Here is a 22,159-nt window from a genome sequence, read left to right as displayed (position 1 = left end):
AATATTCTAATAGAATTGTACGTATAATATTCTATTCGTATATTTTAAAAGATTATAATATTGTGCTGGAATACTTATATGCATAATATTTTATTAGAATACTCTGTGGTATTCTAAAAACAATAATACAATATTTTAGTATAATACTAAAATATTCTATAAATTTTAAAAAATATACACGTAATGTAAAAAAAAATGGTAATTTATCTTTTGGATAAATAATAATGAAAATAATATTAATTTTGTTTCTGGAATTTCTATTTATTTTGAATTTTATAATATTTTTTGTTGATATGAAAAATAATTGGTTAAGAATAGGTCTCCATGTCTCACATAATTTTATTGTCTCATTAGTTTATAACCTGTGACAACCACGATTATAAAATTAATTAAACTTTTATAATAAAATTTATAATTATTAATCAGTTATTTTAAATAAATCATTTTAAATAAATTATTAATTAAGAGATATATATCAAAAATTTAAAGTTATTATAACTTCAAATTTAAAATATAATTAGAAAATATAAATTTGAATTTTGAAATGAGTTGTCTAATATATTTATATGACACGTGACATAATATTAATAATAAGTTGTATTAGAGTGACACTTGTAAATAAGAGATTAAAACTATTCATTTATTAGAATATAGATTTGATCATTTGAACCTAACTTTTTATTTATACATTTGTTGTTTTATTCGTGTTCATTAAGATTTTTTTATAAATTGTTTTATTTGGAAAATCATTTTCTTTTTTTATAATATTACCTTTTTACATATTTTTACAACATATTTTTATGAAATATCTATAAAATTAGTTTTCTTTAGAATTTTTTTTACAAAGATCTTTATGCTTTTGCTTTTATGCATGTTTCTTAAAGATTTCTTCGTTTTACAAATTAGTGTTTTTCAGAAATCCGTTTTTATTTATGTAAGGTTGTACAAACATATAACACATCATTTCATTGTATATTATGTTTTGCCTATTATATGTACATATTTTCTGGTGCATTGCATCATGTTCAACACCTTTTTATTTTTATTTTTTATTTGTGGTGTAAAAAACGACTACATGTCCATTTACAGATCATTGTTTCCTTCAACCCAAATACTTTAATATTCTAGATGTTTTTAGTATTATATTTTATCAACTTTCACTTAGGTGCTGTTTGTTTTTCCAAAGTGAAACTGTCTGAAGTCTGTGGACCACCTCTGCCGCCCTCTGCAGCAGAAGAGATGGACCAAAGTGCTGCAGACTGTAATGAGAAGCATGTTTGTTTTTTTAACGGCTGCAGACTGCTGCAGATATTAAAAAAATTAAAATAAAATAATTTAATAAACCGATAATAGTTTTTTAATACCAAAAATTTAATAATTGTAATCTTAAAACATTGAAATAAAATTCAAACAACCAAATTAGTCTTACAATAACATTTTTAAATAAAATTCATACAACCAAACTTTAATAATTTTCATTCCATATTTTGCATCAATTGTTCGGTAATTTCATCTCTTAACTGAGTCATATATTCACGATCCGCTACAGTACCATGTGTTGGAATCTCATCTTCATCATTATCAACGACTGCATCGTTATTCCGAACCGAGGCATTTGGTTCGTCATATCGTGCAAAAAACTCATCACGTAGTCCCTCTCTTCTTATAAAATTATGAAGCGCAAAGCATGCTAGGGTAATGTTTCGTTGTGTAACCAATGAGAATGGTGTCATCCTCTTCAATATAGGGAATCGTGCTTTCAAGACACCAAAAGCACGCTCAATGACATTCCGAAGTTTTGCGTGTGCATGGGTAAATTTTTCTTTATTCGTTAATGCACGTCTTCGACGGAAATCTCCAAGCCAATACCTCACATTACGGTACGGTGCCATAAAACCTCGAATGTTTGCATAAGCGGCATCACAAAGATAATATTTATCTGTAAAAAAAAAGTCATTTATTTTTTCAAGCTAAGATAAAACTATTTCAATAACCATAAATTTACCTGGTGGTGGAAGTGGGAATGGTGCATGTGGATTTGCTAATGCTTCTGATAAAATTCTAGAATCGTGTGCTATCCCTTCCCAACCGGCCACAACAAACGTAAACATCATATTGAAGTCACATATTGCCAATACGTTTTGGTAACAATCGCCTTTTCCCCTACTTCTATATAAATCCCGTTTGTTTGCAGGGACAACATCATGTATCAAGGTGCCATCAAGTGCACCAACTGCTCCCTTGAACACCCGTCGTAGCCTCCTATTATGTCCTGGAATGTTTGGATTCGGATTAAAAGAAGTTGGCACTATAATGTCATGTGCGAAAAGCAACATTTTGTCCAACACTTCATGAAAAAACTTATGAACTGTTTGCTTTGAGTGTTGAAATCTCCGCTTGATAATCACATAACGTTGGTTATGACCGATCATCATAAAAAACATAGTCATCTTCTCCTCAACCGACACATGTTTGCTATCATTTAACGCATAGTTTACTCTAAAATGAGCACATAGTCGGACAAATGATTTACGGGACATGCGTAGCACTTCAACACATTGTAGAGGATTACGGTGAAGTAACTGTAACGTAAATTCATGTCCCGTCATTTCCGAATCGTTGTCCCGCACTCGTTTTACACCCCTTTTCCAAAAGTAGCGGACGTACAAGTACATTAGAATTATGAGTAGTATCTTTTTGTCGTGATCCATTAGGAACCTAGTAATCAACACAAGTACCAAATAACATTCAAGTACCAATAACCACATACTACAAATAAAAAAATATAAAACTCAAGTACCAAATAACATTCAAGTACCAAATAACCACATACTACAAATAAAAAAATATAAAACTCAAGTACCAAATAACATTCAAGTACCAAATAACCACATACTACAAATAACATCCAAGTACCAAATAACCAAAAAACATAACCACATAGTTCTAACACATGCAATTAAAATCTAAACAATTCAAATATGTAAACTTAATGGACAATCTTTCTATCCTTCAATACTCCTAAACTTGTAGCTGTCATCTCGATCCACCCTCTTAATATTTGTGGATCATTAGGCAAATTTACCCACATCTCTCTCATATTCATGGTCCCTCCAAAAATATGATAAGCAGCAAATCGTAGAGGGTCAACCGTGCCTAACTCGAGTAACTCTAGCTTCTCTAAACATTGGGGAATTGTTGGCCCTTGAGTCAAATGTCGTAGAGCTTTCTACATCTCCAATGCTAAATCATCAGCAGTAATAGAAGCTTTAGGGGAGGCACTAGAAGGTTGCTCAGGTGAGGCACTAGCTAATAAAAAAAAACCATATGGAATACATACTTTAGCACACATGACCTTATACCAACAACTTTCAGCATAATTACAACTTGTAATGATGAACATAATCATTTTCAACAAAGATTATTCATATTTCAGCAACAATTATGACACTTCAGCAACATTTTATGACATTTGAACAATATTTCATGACGTTTCAGCAACAATTTGTGACATTTCAGCAACAATTTGTGACATTTCAGCAACAATTTGTGACAATTCAGCAACAATTTGTGACATTTCAGCAATAATTAGTGACAATTCAGCAATAATTCAACAATATTTCATTACAATTAAGCAACAACATATGACATTTTAAGCACAAATTGAAGAAATTGGGGCAAGAACAAAGATTCAAGAACAACTATTTGATATAAGGCATGAACTATTTGATAAGATTAGCACCAACAAGCAAAATCAAAGATTCAACAACAAAAATCAAACAATTAGTATGAAGCATGAACAATGAAGTAAAACACCAATGAAGCTGCACAACAAAAATCGTTCATTGATTATTTTAAATCTGGTTCAAGTTTGATTGTTTGAGATCCCATGTTGTGATAGAGATTCTATTGACAAGCTTGAAAGGTAATCGATTCAAGTTCAAGACACAAACTAGAAAGGTTCAAGACAATCGTTGCCTTCAGCAACCAAAAACGAAAAAAAAAACAAGAAAACTAACCTGGAAGGACGACCGACGGAAGAGGAGAGGCCGGTGGGGGTTGCGCCGGTGAGTGGTGGTTGCGCCGGTGATAATTGGGCTGAGAAGACGCGATGTCGAGTTGAGGTTGGAGAGCTCCTCACGATCGATTTGCTGGAAGAAAGGAGATGGCCGCTTTTTTTTTTGGTTTAGTTTTGAAGAGGTTAGAAGCAATTTTCAAGTGTTGTCCCAAGCAGAGGACGGGAAGAGGTTTTTAATTTCGAAGGCTGCGAAAAAACAAACAGCTGCGGGAAAAAAAGTGTTGCGCGTGTGCTGCGCCGCGCAGCAAGAAGAGGTTTGAAGAGGTTTTTAATAAAAAACAAACAAAACCTTACTATTATGTTATTCAACCACAATCACTTCAATTGTTTTCTATATTCTATTTTGATTTACTTACATATTTAATTGTAATCTAAATAACTAATTTAGGAATATTTATTTTATACTAAATGGTAAATTGAAAAATATTTTGCTGAACTCTAAGAGTGTGTTTAGTTGCAGAAAAATGGGCCGTTTTCCGGAAAAAATTTCCAAGAAAAATGAAAATTTTGAAAACGCATTTAGTTCGTCTATTTTTCTAAATTTTTCACGGAAAATGAAAATTTTCCGTTTTCTAAAATTACAAAGAATGTGGAAATTTTTGGAAAACTGATAATCATTGTTTTCCATATTTTTCTAATTCCAAATTTTTTCTAAAATATAAACACACACCCACTCCACCCCATCCACCTCTACCTATCCCCACCTTAACACCCCCCTCCCCCCCCACACCTACACACACTCACCCGCACACACACACACAACCCCCCCCCCCCCCCCCCCACACACACACACACATACATACCCACCTACACACACCCACCCACCCACAAACACACACATACATACCCACCCACACACACCCACCCACACATACATACTCACCCACACAAACACACTCACACACATACCCACCCACACCCCCACAAACATACACCCACACCCACACCCACACAAACCCACACCTACCCCCACCCTCACAGACACACACACCCACACACACAAACCTACACCTACCCCCACAAACACACACATATACACACACAAACACACACTCACACCCCCACCAACCCAACACCACCACGACAATCACCGACCTACCATCACCATCACCACCACCACTAACCCGTCACTAGCACCACCACCACCGCTGCTGCCGCCGTCACCACCACTGACACAATTGCCGCCGCCACCACCATCGCCTCTCATCACCACCACCGCCGCCGACCCGCTACCGTCACCGCCCCTACCCACACCCTACCACCGCTACCGTTTTCTAAAAATGAAAACCGATAGAAAAATACACATTTAAACACGTTTTCTAATTTTTTAAAACTGAAAATGAAAAATAAATTAAGTTTAACTAAACGCGTTTTCTAAACTTTTCAATGAAAAATAAAAACGGAAAACGAAAATTGAAAAGTGAAAACAAAAAACGGAAAATGAAAATTGTTTTTCCGTAACTAAACGCAACCTAAACATTCCTATTATTTTCTATATTCCTTCCTCGTCGATTTATCTTATATAATTAATCATTTAAGTGTTATCTAAATACCTATTTTGTAAATATATAAAATTATAATAAATGATAAATTAAAAATTAGTATTTGTTAATCGTGTGGTAATATCTTTTGAATATATTACGACATTTTTTTTGTTTCTCCAAACAAACCTTGGATGCACTTTTTTGACCGTTAAACTTAACATTGTTGTAAATAATTTCTTTTGTTATTCTACATACATAAGGTTTCTGGTGCATCACAGAGATGTAACTCCTAGTTTTTATGAATTCAAAACTCCAATATAAATAAATATATGTATTATGAAGAAATGTCGAAGAAATCAAATAAAAATTGAGTCAAGAACCTCCAAATTAAACCCACGTTCTGAGAAAAATTCAAACATTCCAAGCTTTGTTACCACTTGAGTATTTACGGAAGAATTAAATGATAAATTACGAAGAAATGTAAAAGAAATCAACAAATAATGATCCAAATAAAATTATTTCTTGAATTGAATGTGTTTATTACACACAAAAACCAAAAGAAAAAGAGAAATATGCATTAAAGTTACTATATTTTGGTTTTATTGACAAAGTTACCCATAATTTATTTATTTATTTTTTGCAATTTAACAACCAGAACCGGCTATTATTTGCAATTTGGCTAAATTTTCAAGTTACTGCAAATCATCGCAAGTTTGATGGTTAAATTGTAAACAAAATATCAAGTGTAACTTTTTTTGTCAATAAGCCAAAATATGTATAATTTTTTTTCAATGCATAATTAGGTCCGACAATGGAGCGAGTTTTGACCTTGATCCAATCCAAACCCTTAACAATTATACGAGTTTGGAGCATAGTTTTTGATCCGTTTACCGGTTAACGACCTGTATCCGCTAACCTTTTTATTAAAAGGCTCGGGTATGGATCATCACCGATCCGCTCCATTTATAATCCGCCCCATATAAATTTTAGAATTATAAATTTATATTTTATGCTGCCTAAATTTTACTTTAAATTCCAATCGAAAGTCCAAAGAGAAAAGGCCAAAGACTAAACTATTTATACATAAGATTCGGGGACTCAACTTCTAGACTTCCAGTCTTCTCCCAAGAATCATGATGTCATTTCATTTATATTTCATCATGTAAACACCAATTTCATTTATAAATCAATAAATTCATTTATCAACTGGAAGAAAGTTTGTAATTTTTATTCTCTATCAATGCAATCGAGGGTCAAAAACCAATTGAAAGTAACTACAATAATGATTTTAATTTCAATAGAAAGTCTTCGAGTATATAATGTGTTTTCTAAATCAACATTTGTTTTATTTAAAAAATATGATTTTATGATTTAATTAAAATTTGTTTGATTATTCAAAAAACATACAGTTTACGGGGCGGGTTTGGATATCAGCTGATTCGGTGGATAAGGATATGAGTTTGATTATTGAAAACCTTGCGGGTTATGGAGCGGGTTTGGATCGGATTTTGGAAATTGTTAAAAGGGTTTGGATCAAGGTCGATTCGCTCCAAACCCGCCCCATTGTCAGGTCTATGCATAATAAGTTTAACAAGTCTTATCTATTTTAAGATTAAACTATAATCTACTTTTGTTGAAACAACCATTACCATTTGTTTGATTTTTAATATATATATATATATATATATATATATATATATATATATATATATATATATATATATATATATATATTAATTATACTTCTATTTACTAAAATATAAAAGTATTTTGTTATGAAATGTGTCATCAGTTTTTGATGATGGAACTAAATCAAAATTTGATACGAAATACATTCATATACAAAGTACTTTGATGAAAAATCTTCATGTGGGTTAATATGTATCAAAAACACGGTTTTTTTAATTGCATAAATATATTTTTAAACAATTATGAAACCACTATTGACATTGGTAACCATTATGAAAATCTAAGAGAGAAAGAATACAGTATGCCGTTTGTTGTTTGGATTTTTAAAATCGTAGACATATTAGTATCAACGTGGTATATTGTAATATACATTCTATATAAATTAAGAATACTTATTGCTGAGATATTGCAAGAACAAAGTTTCTATGCCATGCGGACAAAACTGTTTTTCATCTTCTCTATCGATCCATGGATGAATTAATGCATTGTAATCGTTTTTATATTTTATTAAATAAGTATAATTAAAAAATTGTATTTATTTATTATTGTTGGAAATGGTGCCCAAGGTCATTAATTAGTTGGTAATATTTCTAAATAATAACAAGAATAAAGCTTTTAACTTTCGTTATCCCTCCCTCTTCCTCACTCCCCCCTTCTCTCTCTCTCTCTCTCTCTCTCTCTCTCTCTTTCCCTCCCTCTCTCTCTCTCTCTCTCTCTCTCTCTCTCTCTCTCTCTTCCATATACGAAATCCATAACCCCTCTCTAGGGTTATGAGATTTTCAAATAAACCCTAATAGGGTTTTCCTTGTTTTACTTTTGGAGTCTTGGGTCTGACTACATTAGAAGAGTTCTATCTTGGGCTTTCTATCCATTGGAAGGTTGTTTGTTAACCACATGATCTGAGGACCAAGATGTAAGTATTTTTATACTTCTTTTGTTAGTTTTTAAGTTCGTTGCTATAACTAGTAAAACCTAGATTCTATGATGCATGTCCACTTATGTAAATCTTTTGATTATTCATACTCCTTTAAACTATGTACTTGATGCAATAAATCCTCAACAATGATTATATATTAAAAATCAAACAAATTGTAATTGTTGTTTCAACAAAAATAGATTATAATGAATGTAGAGGGTGTTTCAACAAAAAAATAAAAAAATAAAAAAGATTTCAATAAGTTACGATTTCTAACTTTTCAAAATTCTTTATAATTTTTTGAGTTGTAAAAGTCAAATACCTCTTAAAACATGTATAAGTTAAGACAAACATTTAAAAGAAAAATTTATTTTCTCACCACTATAAGTTAATAAGTCATTTTGTCTAAAGGTCATTTTGAGGTTCAAAATGAAATCCTAAACACCCTTTTAATCTTAAAATATATAAGACTTGATGTTAAAAATTATTATGCATTGAAAAAAATAAAAAATACCTATATTTTAGTTTATTGACAAAAAAAGTAACTTTCGATATTTTGTTTACAATTTAATGATCAAAACTTACTTTTGTTTGCGGTAACCTGAAAATTAAGCCAAATTGCAAGTGATAACCATTTTTATTGGTTAAATTGCAAAAAAAAAAAAGAAAGAGAGAGAGAGAAACGATTACATTATATAAATAAAGGGTTATACTCATTTTCCCCATATTTATAGTAACGGTCCCTACACTTTATCCTTATTGATACTTTTAACACTAAACTTATTTTAATGCCACAGTTTACTACAAAGATTGATCAACATATTCTAACAGAATTATGCTTGTTCCAAGCTAAATATTCAAGACAATCTAACCCCATCTGTCGATCCACACAATCTTCTAAGACAGATTGTGAAAGCTTATATTTTGGGGACACAACCATTTAAGCCATCATCAAATCTAAACAGTAAGCTGGGACTAACAATTTCTCAAATAAACCATACCATTTCGGGCGTTTTTGTGATTATCCCTTTTTGTAACTTTTTTTCTTCATTTAGAGGACATATATTGAAGGAGCAACAAAGACACTAATTCAAATTTTTATTAGTTTATCATCCATACACGAACCAAAGACACTAATTCAAATTACAACAAACATAAACTACCTCTCAAACCATAACACTTCACGTATTTTTCAGCTACAGCTTAAAGCTTAGGAGCTATACGTGGTGGGTCCCATGGCGCCACAATATGGTTGCGTGTTATCTCTGCTAGTGAACGACACCCACTCAATGCCATCGTGAGCTCAAGTTCATCATGCAGCATTTGAAGAGTCTTCCTCACACCAGCCTCACCATCTACAGCCAATGAGAAAATGACAGGTCGTCCAATCTGAAAAACATCATAACAAACATGTTATATAGTTTAAACCAACACCGATTTGAATCCATATTTATTCAAGTGCAATAAAAAACATTATGAAAACCACAAAATTATACTTACAAATACACCGGATGCTCCAAGAGCCAATGCCTTGAAGACATCTGTCCCACGCCGAACTCCTCCATCAAGAAATACCGGAACTCTACGTTGAGTAGCTTCCACCACCTGTAGAATATAATATCACTATCTCAGTTCAATGCATGCCAAACACAGTACAACCTGTTCAATACTGTCAGTTCAGTATTGTCCAGTGTGACAAAGGACAATAAAAGAATCAAGTGAAGTATAGATAGACCTCTTCTAAAGCCGTAATAGTTGCAGGGACATAATCAAGTTGCCTAGCTCCATGGTTTGACACAATAATTCCCGCTACTCCAGATTGCACTGCGATCCTTGCTAAAAGAAATTTTGGAAAATGGAAATGTTATAAAAAAAAGATTATTAATAAAGGAGCATGATTAGTATATGTAATGGACTAGGAATAAAAAAAAATATATTAGTTCATATCATATACCATCTTCAGCAGTTAATACGCCCTTCACTAAAATAGGTAACGGGGTTATTGACTTGAGCCACTTCACATCCTTCCAACTAAGAGACCGGTCAACTTGACCAGCAACATATGAAGCTAACCCCGAGTCATCTGTCTGCAATTTGATCACAAAATCTTGATGTAATTATAAATTTATAATACGAAAAAGAAAAGTTAATAATTGTTGATTATGTATATAATAGTATCATATTCACCTTATCTAGCTTGCCAAGATTTAGCCCATCAAAGTTCTTCAATGAAAGATTTTGTGGGAGAACAAATCTGTAAGAGGGCACATTCAAGAAACATGTTAACTCAGTTATTGAAGCTATAAAGAGGGGTAAATTAGTAATTTGAAGTCTATGGTTTGACCTGTTCTTGATATCAGATTCCCTTCGGCCGAGCCTTGGAGTATCAACAGTAAGGACAATAGCCTTGAAACCAGCTTTTTCGGCTCTTTTTACCAGTTGTGTAACAACACTCCTGTCTTTGTACACCTAGTGATAGGAGAAATGATTTGGGAACAATTAATTATATATTGGGTACTTTTATATGAAATAATTAATCACACGTATTTTTTAAAAAAGTTTTTAAAGATAGAAGGGAGTACTCACGTAGAGTTGGAAAAATCGAACACCAGGACCAGTTGAAGCAACCTCCTCCACACTGGAAGTAGCCCATGAGGATAATGTCTAGAAAACCAATGTAAATAATTGAATTAGTTAGATATGTAGAGTCCTAGATTTTAGACGCAACAAAAAAAAGAGGGTAGACTCCAACATATATATTGAGACTGATGGGACTGTGTCAGACTGATGTGGGACATGATAGAAAGAAAATATAACGAAGAAGTAAGGAACTAAACCATGATTGTTCCAGCAGCTGCTGATGCTCTTGCTGTTGCATACTCTCCTGTAAAAAATTAAACTCGATTAAATACATAAGGTGGTTTTGAGTGATACAAAATGACCATTTTACCCTTACATTCTAATAAACACATTCCACAAATATTCATCAATTTTAACGTGGGGGGTGTTAGGAGGAAACAAAACAAGGGAAAATAGGTAATGGGTTAGTGTCTTAATACATTAAGCCAGGTTTTTTGGCTTAACCCATTAAGTCATTCTATCCAGATTAAGTCAAAAAGAAACAACCCTAGTCTTTACCATCAGGATGAGCCATTTTCTGCATAGCTGTAGGTGCAACCATGATAGGCATTGAAATCTTGAAGCCTAAAACTGTTGTGGTCATATCTATCTTGCTTACATCAATAAGTATACGTGGTCGAAACCTGTTTTTGTATAAAAGAAATCAAGATTAATGTTATGAGGATAGAGAAATGAATGAAGTGAAGAAACTACTTACAAGATTCTTGAAAAAGCATTTCGATTCTCCATAAGAGTCCATTGATCTTCTGCACCTGATGCATAATAATCATAGATCATCTTGGGTAACTTCTCCTTTGCAAGTGCTTCATATTCCATTACATTGGTAATCTCCATATTTCAAGAAGACAAAAACTTGCTGAAAAATGAAGTATAAGGTCAATTTGGAGCAATGTAACAATGTTTATTTCAGTTTATCATGCATATATTGCACTTTGATGTATGATTAGAAGCTGGAGAAATGAGATCGTTAATGAACATGGCAAACAAGCTACTCAGATTCGTTCATTTTTCATTGTTCGTTTGTACATATCAGACATGCATAAACACTAATGTAGATGCTTAATTTCTTGTTAATAACTTCAACATTGAAAATCCAAAAAGAAACTGAATCCTCTTGACAAAAACCCTTGAATTCCAAAACAAAGAATACATGAAAATCAAATCCATATTCGAATTCACAAGAACACTGACCAATTGACCCTTTGGTCTGGATACACATTTAGGATCAAACACTGCACAGAAGTTGATAGAAACAGTAAATCAAGAAACTAACAATTCCGTTTCCATCACGGAACTTTGGTAACAAATCATACGATCACTTAAAATCAATCAATCTGAAGCAGCACAAGTATATATCACAATCAAGATCATGATAGAAAGCCACCAAATCATTCGATTGCTCAGAGTAATGATGGTATTTAGAAACTTCGAATGATTTAAGAGCGTATTCTTCAGAATCATCGGATAAAAAGCAAGCAAGAAAGCACCAAGATGAATATAAAAAAGCAATAGCAAGTCATAAACCCAGAAATGATGCATGAAATCAGACCTTGATCAGGTACTTCAGGGAAGATGGAAAGAGAGGAGTTGTATATATGGCAATAATTTTCGGTGGCGAAAGGCGGCGGTGAAGAAGAACACCGGGAAGTTACAGGGGAAGTAATACGAACAAAAATTGTTGTGTAAGAGCTCACGTGATCATCACTCATCAGTTTATTATTATCAAATGGGGCTTACAATACGAGCTACAATCAAAACATACAAAGCAGCCAACGTGGTTCTTGAGTTTCACAGTTGCAGGTACGAATATAAATGAATATAAAAAGAATGATGGTTTTGGTTCTTTTAAATTTTGGAGTTATTTTTGGATTTTTCAAGTATACGTTAACTATGTTGTTTAATTTTGTTAGATTAAAATAAAAAAATTTCCAAAACTTTGAAATTGTTCATCGGATTTGGGAATTTTTATTCAAATTTCAGAGGCTTTTTTTTTTTTTGAAGATCCAAAGTTTCAATCTGAAATTCGGAATATTATTCTGAAACTCAGTTTGAAATATATTTTTTTTGTTAACAAATGTTTTTTTCTTCTTCAAAACTTTGCTATTTTTTGGTTATTTTCTTTAAATGTGGTTAGATCACTTAATTTTCCTTTATTAAATTATACAACCATATACATTCTAGCATAAATATAGTTTTATTTATTTGGTAACTTGCGCTAGATTAATACAGACCCGGTCCAGACGGTGAGCAATACGGACAGTCGTCTAGGGCCCATGTCTCTAAGGGGCCCAAAATTACTAAAATGTATGATATATATACAGAGAAGAAATTAACCTAATTAAAAATGTTAAGAGAAGTTTTTTTTCTTTAGTTGTTTTTGTAATGTTGTGACCATATTTATGTTTTTTAATATTAATAGTGAATTTTATAACGGTGTTTCTATTTCGATTTAATTTTTATCATATTTATGTTTTTGGGGGCTCATCTTTTTTCTTTTCGCCCAGGGTCAACTATATCTATGAACTGGCTTTGGATTAATGGTAACAGTCATTTGGTTGATATTGCACCAAAATTGTAAATATAATAAGATACAGGGGCGGACGCAAAATTTCATAGTAAGGATGTCACAAGAATGTCATAAGTTGCACGATAGTAGAAAAAATAAAATTTTCGAAATTTTACATTGCGTCCGGAAAAGTCAAGGGTTGCACGGGCAACCGTCGGCCCTATACTAAATCCGTCATTGATAACATAATTAAGAAAAACACATAGTGTTAGAATCATAATTTTGGTAAACATAATGACTTTATTACAATTCAAAAAATGGTTATCGGAAGAACATGTAGAATCAGTCATTTGGTTGATATTGCAACAAAATTGTAAATATAGTGACATAATTATAAAAAAAAATAAACTAGGTCTCAAATTTAAAATTTTAAGATAATATAATGATTTTTTTTACAATTTGTCATTAAAAAAATATTTTAATTTTTATATCTATCATTTCAATCAAAAGAGAGGGAATCTAATGTGGGTGTATATCTATTTTAAAATGGATATGTCAAAAATACAAATGAAAATATCATCTCCTCATAGATAGACATTGGTTCTAAATATATGTTATGGAGATAGACAAGTTGATTGAAAATACATTCTTTTTATAACAATTTACCATTTATGTAGAAATAAGGATATAAGGTTGCAATTCTTGGGCGGTGATAACCCAAGTTTTTCTAATCAACATAGTTGGCTCGGTTGCTATTTACCAACGTTTTGAAAAACATGTTTGTAAAGTCCGATTAATTTGAAAAATATCAACACAAGAAGAGGGTGTGGCAACGTCCACACTCTTGGAAAGGGGTGGAGCTATATGGTTGCAAGATTGGACCTTGGTCCACCCTAGACAAATTTGAGATGAAATATTATATATAAATTTTATATTTCTATTGAATAAAAAATGTTAAGACTGTGAATTGTATCCCGTTCAAAACTTAAATTCATAATGAATGGAATACTTTACCTATTTTCGATTAAAAAATTAAGACAACAATTTTTTGAATATATTAAATTGTATTTCAATCTCCATGATGAATTCCTCGTTCATCAGGTTAGTATATGCATATTTTTATTATTATTATTATAGTTAATTAATTACTTCCAACTTAAACGAACAATTTACTTTAAAATTATATATTGTTACATGTTGTTACCATCTGAAGTATTTAACTACTTGTTCATATTTTATAAATTATTTGGTCTACCCTAAAATAAAATCCTGGCTACGTCACTGTCTTGGAAGACAAAGTTGTAAAAAAAACATGTAAAAAGGTAGAAAATAAAACTGTAAAAAAATGAAGACTTAGGATTGCGAAGAAAAAGATGTAAATAAGAAGTAAAAAAATGAAGTTGTAAAACGGAATTTTGAAAATTTATAACAACAAAGTAAAAAACTTGTAAAACGGAGCATGGAAAGACATGTAAAAACAAAGTTATAAAAATAAGGGGAAATCTTCATTAAAGTCTAAATATTTTAGGTCATATTATGGTATAATTCCAAAATAATTTTTGTTTACAGAAAAAGACAGGTTCCTGCCAAAACTTCGGAATAACCATTTTTGGCCAGTTTCACAAATTTAGATAGTATTATTTCTTTATTCGTTAATTGGTCAAAAATATTAAGACTTTTCTAAATATTACATTATTTTTTACCAATAACTAAAATATTGAAATTTTTCTTATGATCATCCTTAAACTAATCTATATTATTTAGTTATGTTTAACAATAAACAAAATATTAAGACTTTTTTGAAGATTGCCCTTGAACTAATTTTAGTTATTGGCTAAAAATAACGCATTTTTAAAAAAGTCCTAATATTTTGACCAATTAACGAAAAAAGATGGGGTACTGGCTAAATTTGGGAAATAGATGAAAAATGATTATTCTGAAGTTTTAGCCGGTAATCTGTTTTTTTTAAACAAAAATTAATTTAGATTAAACCGGAAACTGTCCCAAAATATCTAGACTTTATTGGAGATTTCCCTAAAAACAATTTGTGAAAAAAATGAAAAAACAAAGTAAAATAAAGTTGTGAAAATATGAAAAAATTTAAGGACCTAAAAAAGTTAGGATGAATTTCATATATTTTTTTTGTTTTGTATCAAATTATCATATTTGTACAACTTTAAATCAAAATATTATATTTACCCTTATTAACTTTTAAAATATCCTATGTATTCAAATTTGTTTTTTTAAATATTTTTGAGAACTAATAATTAATTTTATATATTATAATCACTATAATTTAAAAAAATAAATAAATTTGTCAATTTACCCTAAAATAACATTTTTTATATAAATCGATAAACAAACCCTAAATAACAAAATCTTTTTCATATAAAACGGATAAAGAAATTATGGAAAATCTTCAGAAAAGTTTCAACAGTTCGGGTCGGTATACGAAATATTCACAAATTAATTTGTATACAAAAAAAATCCTAAAAATCAGTAACAGGTTGCATTCTGATCATTTTTTTCTAGTTCAACCGGTAACAAATTAATTTGATACTATTTTATTAACTAACTCAAAATATTAAGATTTTTTTTTTGCAAAACAATTGTTTTCAAATCCACATCCATTACAACTTTATTTAAAAACATCAAAGTGTCCCATAAAACATCGATGAGAGAGTGCACGCCGCGCCATCAAGCCTTGCCTTTGCCATTGGGCTCAAATGTACCTAAAACAAATCCACAAACTGTAAGCTAATGCTTAGTGAGTTCCCCAGAGCATACCGCACATACAATCCACATATCATATTAGCCATAAGACTACATATACCACATAATCCATACATACAACATATATGGATGCCCTGGAAACCATCCAGGCTCTTACTCCGGGTGCCTCGGGAACCCCCAAGGTCTTAGCCCATGTGCCTCGGGAACCCCCCGAGGTCTTTACCGAGGATGCCTTGGAAACCTTCCAAGGTCTTACAACTAGGTGCCTTGGGAACCCCCCGAGGTCTTTCACGTAAATGTTACAAATAATCAAGCATATCACATATTCCATAACCCACTATCACATCACGTAACAATTAATGGGCCAACGTTGGTGCCTTAGACTCATTGGTATGATGAGGAGACTCACCTCTGTCTGTAGAATCCGAAGGCTGCTCTCCTAACAATCTGTAACCACTTGCACTGAATAATAACATTACCCACTGTTATAACTTCACACAATCAATGGAAAAATCCAAACTTCAAGTCCCTCCATAAAGCCCAAATATTCTTCCTTTGATAATGGGCCCAAAGTCCATGTCCATAAATCATTAATGGGCCTCATGGCCCACTAAGGCCCAACCATAACATCATTGGCCCTAAACAGATAAACTGGACCACCATCCCTAAAATACAAACAGGCCCAATGACCAATTGAAGCGCAACAGTTCAAAGGCCCAAAATGGATCCAAGCCTATCTGTCGTGCATACGCTTAGCATACCACCGTGGTACGCGCAACGTACTGAGTCTCTCGGCCTTACGCTCTGCGTACGCCAGGTTACACCCAACATACTAACAGATTAAGCACTTTCTCCATTAAGTGCTTAATACTCGATTCTCTCACGTGTAAAAGTCATATTTAAGCTTATTAAGACGACCTAGGGCATAAAGTTAGCAACTTTATGCCTTTGCAAGTCTCATTTGTTCCTAACACTCTTATTAAGACCTCTTTAAGGGTCTTAACCCATGCATAGGTCAAAACACCCATCGAGACTTCATTTTTTTGTTATAAATGGACCAAGGGACCTCAGATCTAACATTTCCATCCTCTGGACTTGCCCAACTCACAAGAGGAGATCCAAAACCAACAAAGGGAACAAAACTAGAAAACCCTAGCTAGATCTAATGATTAAGGTGGAAATGTCTAAGCTTTATACCTCCAGAAGCTCCTCGAGGTGAACTAGATGCATATTCTTGAAGCCTAATGTTACTCCAAGCTTCCTTGACAACTTCTCCATCTTGAATGACACTAAAAATGGCCACCAACACCCTTTCTAAGCTCAAAATGGTCTCACAAGCTCTCTCTGGAGTAGAAGAACGAACTAAGGCTATGGAGGCTCTCTAGGGTTAAGTAGAAGGGGCTTAAGGACGTTTAAATAGGCCTCAAGTCCGTAATTTAGGGTTAAGACATCCGGCACGTACGCCCATCGTACGTGTTGCCCCTCCGCGTTCATCCTTGCACAGTACGCTAAACGTACTCATAAGTACGCCCAGCGTACATAAGGGGCTATTATGCTAAAATTAGATTTCTTCAAGGGTTTCAAAGTTATACCTGATTTGGAGTGTTACAACTCTCCCCCACTTGAACTAAACTTGACATCGTAGTCCGTAGCTGTGAATAGAACGGCATAATGCTCCCGCATCTCTTCATTCGACTCCCAAGTCATTCGGAGCCTCTTCAGTGCTGCCATTGCACCTTTACCAGCTTCGCCTCCTTGTTCCGAAGACCCTTTGTCTTCCTATCTAAGATGGAAACCGACCTCTCGACGTAGTTCAGGCTCTCATCCACCAGAATATCGTCCAACGAAATGACTGTGGACTCTTCAGTGACACACTTCTGAAGCTGAGACACGTGGAAGGTATTGTGAATCTAGCTAAGCTCCTCCGGCAGATCCAAGCAATATGCCACCTTGTCAACCCGGTTCGTGATCCTGACCGGGCCTATGTACCGAGGCCCCAACTTGCCCTTCTTCCGAAACCTGATAATCCCCTTCCAGGGTGACACCTTCAGCAACACAAAATCTCCCACCTGAAACTCAAGATCTGATCGCCGTCGGTCAACATAACTATTCTGATGGCTCTGCGCGACCCACAGCCGGTCGCGCACCTGCTGAATCAGCCCAATAGTCTTGAGCATTACTTCAGTGCTTCCCATGACTTGGTGCCCAATCTCATCCCAACAAATCGGGGTCCTGCACCTCCGACCATATAAAATCTCGAATTGAGCTCGATCGATACTGGTTTGATAATTGCTATTATACGAAAACTCTGCCAATGGGAGGTGAATATCCTAACTCCCATCAAAATCCAACACACATGCTCGAAGCATGTCCTCCAGTGTCTGGATCGTACTCTCGCTCTGGCCATCGGTCTGGGGGTGGTACGTCGTGCTAAAATGTAGCTGAGTGCCCATTTCCTCATGGAACTTCTTCCAGAACCTAGATGTAAACTGAACTTCCCTGTCAGAGACTACCGACACTGGCACCCTGTGCCTAGCCACCACCACTCGCACATAAATATTCGCCAACTTCTCAGCGGATATACTCTTAGAAATCGGAATGAAGTGGACACTCTTCGTCAGTCTGTCCACAATCACCCATATGGCGTCCACACCTCTTGCCGTCCTCGGTAACTTCGTGATGAAGTCCATAGTGATATCTTCCCATTTCCACATGGGAATGGGTAGCGGCTGAACCTTTCCATGAGGCCGCTGATGCTCGGCCTTGACCTTCCTGCACGTCAAGCAGCACTCCACAAACCAGGCGATCTCCCGCTTCATGCAGGGCCACCAATAACTCAGTCTCAAGTCCCTATACATTTTTTAGCCTATGGATGTATAAAGAACTTGGACTTGTGTGCCTCCTCTAATATCCTCTGTTTCACTCTCCCAGTCATTGGTACCCATACCCGTCCACACTGTGTCAAAAGGCCACAACTATCCTTAACGAACAAAGGATATTGTCCCCGAATTCCCTCCATCTTTCGATTTTCTTTCTTCACTCCCTCGACCTGGGCCTCCTTGATCATGTCCAACAATGAAGAGATGTAACGCCCGCAGATCCGGGCTAATCAATTTGGAGACAATAAGCATCAAAATGAGTTTTTGATGGAATATTATTTATAAGGATTAATCCTAACCAAGTTTTAGTATATTTTACAAGGGTTCAGTACATAGTACATATAAAGAACGCCGAAATTCGAGTTATAACGAAGAAGTTATGACCCATCGAAGTTTTTTGGCAAAACCGGCACGGCACCGGGAGACGTAAATACTGAATTTACGATAGAGGAATTTTTAGCCTTAGTAATCTAAACAAAAGTCGTAGAATATGTTAAACTAAGAGCGTCCATAAAAAGAACGCCCAAATCTGACTTCATATGAGGAAGTTATGAATTTCCTAACATTTGGCATAACAGTGCACGACCCGAAACTCGAATTTTAGTTCGAGCGGTTTTTGGCCTATGCAACCTAAATGAGAGTTGAATATCTCATTAATACGAACTCAACGGTAAAAAGACAGACGAAAACATAGTCCGTATATAGAAGTTATGAATTTTACGCGGACATTTAACAGTATAATCTCCTCCTACTGTTAAATTTAAGATCGGTTTAGAATTAGCCTACGGAGTCTAAATGAAAGTTGTAGATCTTCTTTTTACCTATGCGTGGATATAAAGAATGTCGAGAGTAGAGATCGTATGTTAAAGATATGGACAAAACTTGGTCCCTACTCTTCGAGCGCGATAAATTCGATACAGTTTCGTAAATCTAAGGTAGAATGAGAATTAGCTGACGGCGTCTAAATGAAAGTTGTAGTACTCATAAATACCAACAGATGGATATAAAGAACGTCAAAATGGATTTTGTATGAACGAGTTACAAATTATAATAGCATATATATGTATTAAAATAAAGTATAAATCTGTAACACCCGTTTATTTATTAGTTAAATAAATAAATTAATGAACAAATAGTAGCCTAAAATAAATAATTATATACGCAGGGTGTTGGGTTCGAGGAGTTAATTGTCAATTTTAGAAGTTGGGGGTCAAAAGTGTAAGTTTCGGACTCAGATTATAAATATTTATGAAGTCAGGGGCTCCGTGGTAATTATTGGAACTTAAGTCGAAAAGAATGAGAAGGGGAGGGACTAAAAATGTTAACATGGCTGAAGTTTGATCATTCGGACCTAATTTGTAAAAGGTTTTAGATGGTAGGGTTCAAATGGTAACTTATGGACTAATTGTGAAAGGATTTTGGGTGTTGGGGGCTGCTTTGTAAATTAAGGCCTAATATTGAAAGGAAAGGGGGAGGAGGGACCGAAGTTGTAGTTATGGGGAAGATGCATCACCGGGTGTGAACCCGTCACCTCTTTGTATATATAGAATATGAAACCCTAACCCTAAACACTCTTGCAACCGCCACCCTTATGCCTCCCTCTTCCAGCCGCCGCACCACCCATCTACTTCCACGCTCCGGTCGGCAAACACCACAGCTACCCCTCCTGTCGTCAAAGTCTCAACCACCGCCGATAGTTCCGCCACTTGTCCCCACTACTGCCGTTACAACTCACGTCGATGGAATGACGCAGTACCGTCGCGCATCGCCGCTACCACTTCAACGGCGGTCCCACTGCCACCTTCTGCTGCTAATGGTCGTTGATGCTTCCTCTCCTCATGTGCTATGCTCAGCCTCGACCCACCGCCGCCTGTGCAACTCTCATGTTGCTCCGGTTATCGCTTATCGCTTCAAACATTGCCATGTCCGTGCGTCACGTGGGTGCGAGTGCGCTGTTGCTTCAAGTCTGAGTGGTTTGTGTTATTTTGGGGGTGTGGCTATTTGACTAGGAACCAAAGAGATCACCGCCACCACCGTGAGGTGGTGGCTGCCATCCCAAATTCGTTGTTGTCTCCGTCGTGAGCCACCAGGTGGGTGGCTAGAGTGTACAGTGAAGTCTGAAGTGCACGTGTATGTGTCGTGACTGGCTTTGTTGGTCGGAAAATTAAGAACAACCACCACCACCACCGTGAGGTGGTGGCTGCCACCATACACCACCGTGTTTATATGTGAGTGTTAGTTAGTTAGTGTGTGTGTGTGTGTGTGTTTAGTTTTGGATAAAAGTATTGTAATTGTAACCGGAAAGAAAAATAATGAAAAGAAGCTAAAAACCACCACCGTAGGGTGGTGGCTGCCGCCTCCTGCCGCCACCGGCCGCCGTGTCGGGTGGCAGTGTGCTTTGATGGTGTTTGGACTCGTTTGGATGATTGGACAAGGGACTAAAACCCTAATGGGCCCAATGAAGCTTAATGGACTCTAATGGACCCAATAAAACCCTAATGGGCTTAATAATATTTTTAGTGGGCTTAATAGGCCCAATAAAGCCCTAATTGATCTAGAAGCCCAACAAGTTAATAAATGGGTTAGTCTTTGGGTTGGAAAACACTAATGCCAATTAAACTCTAATTTTTGAGAATTAATCGGGAAGCACATGAGAATTATTTAATAACTTGAGATATTAAATAATAAACTTCGGCAAAGATTAATCTAAGAGATAATGGACTTAATAGATTAAGTCCTTAATGGGTTAAGTAGGAAACGTAACCCTAATCATCATTTTATGGGAAACCCTAATTTCACTTGGGTTTATTGTTGGGCCTTCCTTTTGGGCCATGATGATCGGGTTATTAATGGGCCATCCAAAGTCAAGCAATTAGACTAGAATAATTTAATGGGCCTAGGGTAAGGCCCATGTAAGGGGCTTGGGCCCAATTTGGAAAATTGGGCCATAGATGGCCATAGTTTGGGCCTTAATGATTATATGATGTTGGGCCTCAGAATGAGACCATGTGTAGGCCTAGGCCCAATTTGGAAAATTGGGCCATATGTTGGGCTTTGATTTCCTAGTTGACTTTGGACCTACGGGCTTGACTAAGCCAAGCTTGGGGTAATGTAATTATCCAAAGTAAGTGTTTATGGTTATGTAGTGGGACCCAATTATTAATTGGGTGATGTTTTGATATTGACAGATCGGGAATCTGTCATCCAGCAGCTGGGGTTGAGTCTGTGGGACTT

At 34.9% G+C, this 22,159-nt stretch overlaps 2 protein-coding genes across 2 annotated transcripts; both read right to left on the bottom strand.

The window, feature by feature from the left end:
• Window positions 1–1,475: 1,475 nt before the first annotated feature.
• On the bottom strand, window positions 1,476–2,609 carry LOC111914611 (uncharacterized). Its single transcript, XM_023910307.2, has 2 exons — window positions 2,006–2,609; window positions 1,476–1,939 (listed from the first exon to the last, which is right to left on the bottom strand). The coding sequence occupies exons 1-2, from the start codon at window positions 2,607–2,609 to the stop codon at window positions 1,476–1,478; spliced, it is 1,068 nt and encodes a 355-aa protein (XP_023766075.2).
• A 6,639-nt stretch (window positions 2,610–9,248) lies between these two features.
• On the bottom strand, window positions 9,249–12,616 carry LOC111914719 (glycolate oxidase 1). Its single transcript, XM_023910428.3, has 11 exons — window positions 12,357–12,616; window positions 11,505–11,663; window positions 11,306–11,430; window positions 11,005–11,051; window positions 10,754–10,831; window positions 10,512–10,636; window positions 10,355–10,421; window positions 10,122–10,254; window positions 9,903–10,003; window positions 9,668–9,772; window positions 9,249–9,556 (listed from the first exon to the last, which is right to left on the bottom strand). The coding sequence occupies exons 2-11, from the start codon at window positions 11,639–11,641 to the stop codon at window positions 9,371–9,373; spliced, it is 1,104 nt and encodes a 367-aa protein (XP_023766196.1). The 5' UTR covers window positions 11,642–11,663; window positions 12,357–12,616; the 3' UTR covers window positions 9,249–9,370.
• Window positions 12,617–22,159: the final 9,543 nt, after the last annotated feature.

Source organism: Lactuca sativa, chromosome 4 (assembly GCF_002870075.4).
Source record: "Lactuca sativa cultivar Salinas chromosome 4, Lsat_Salinas_v11, whole genome shotgun sequence".
Lineage (NCBI taxonomy): Eukaryota > Viridiplantae > Streptophyta > Magnoliopsida > Asterales > Asteraceae > Lactuca > Lactuca sativa.
Note: the sequence above shows the minus strand (reverse complement) of the source record. Positions and strands in the feature narration are given on the sequence as shown.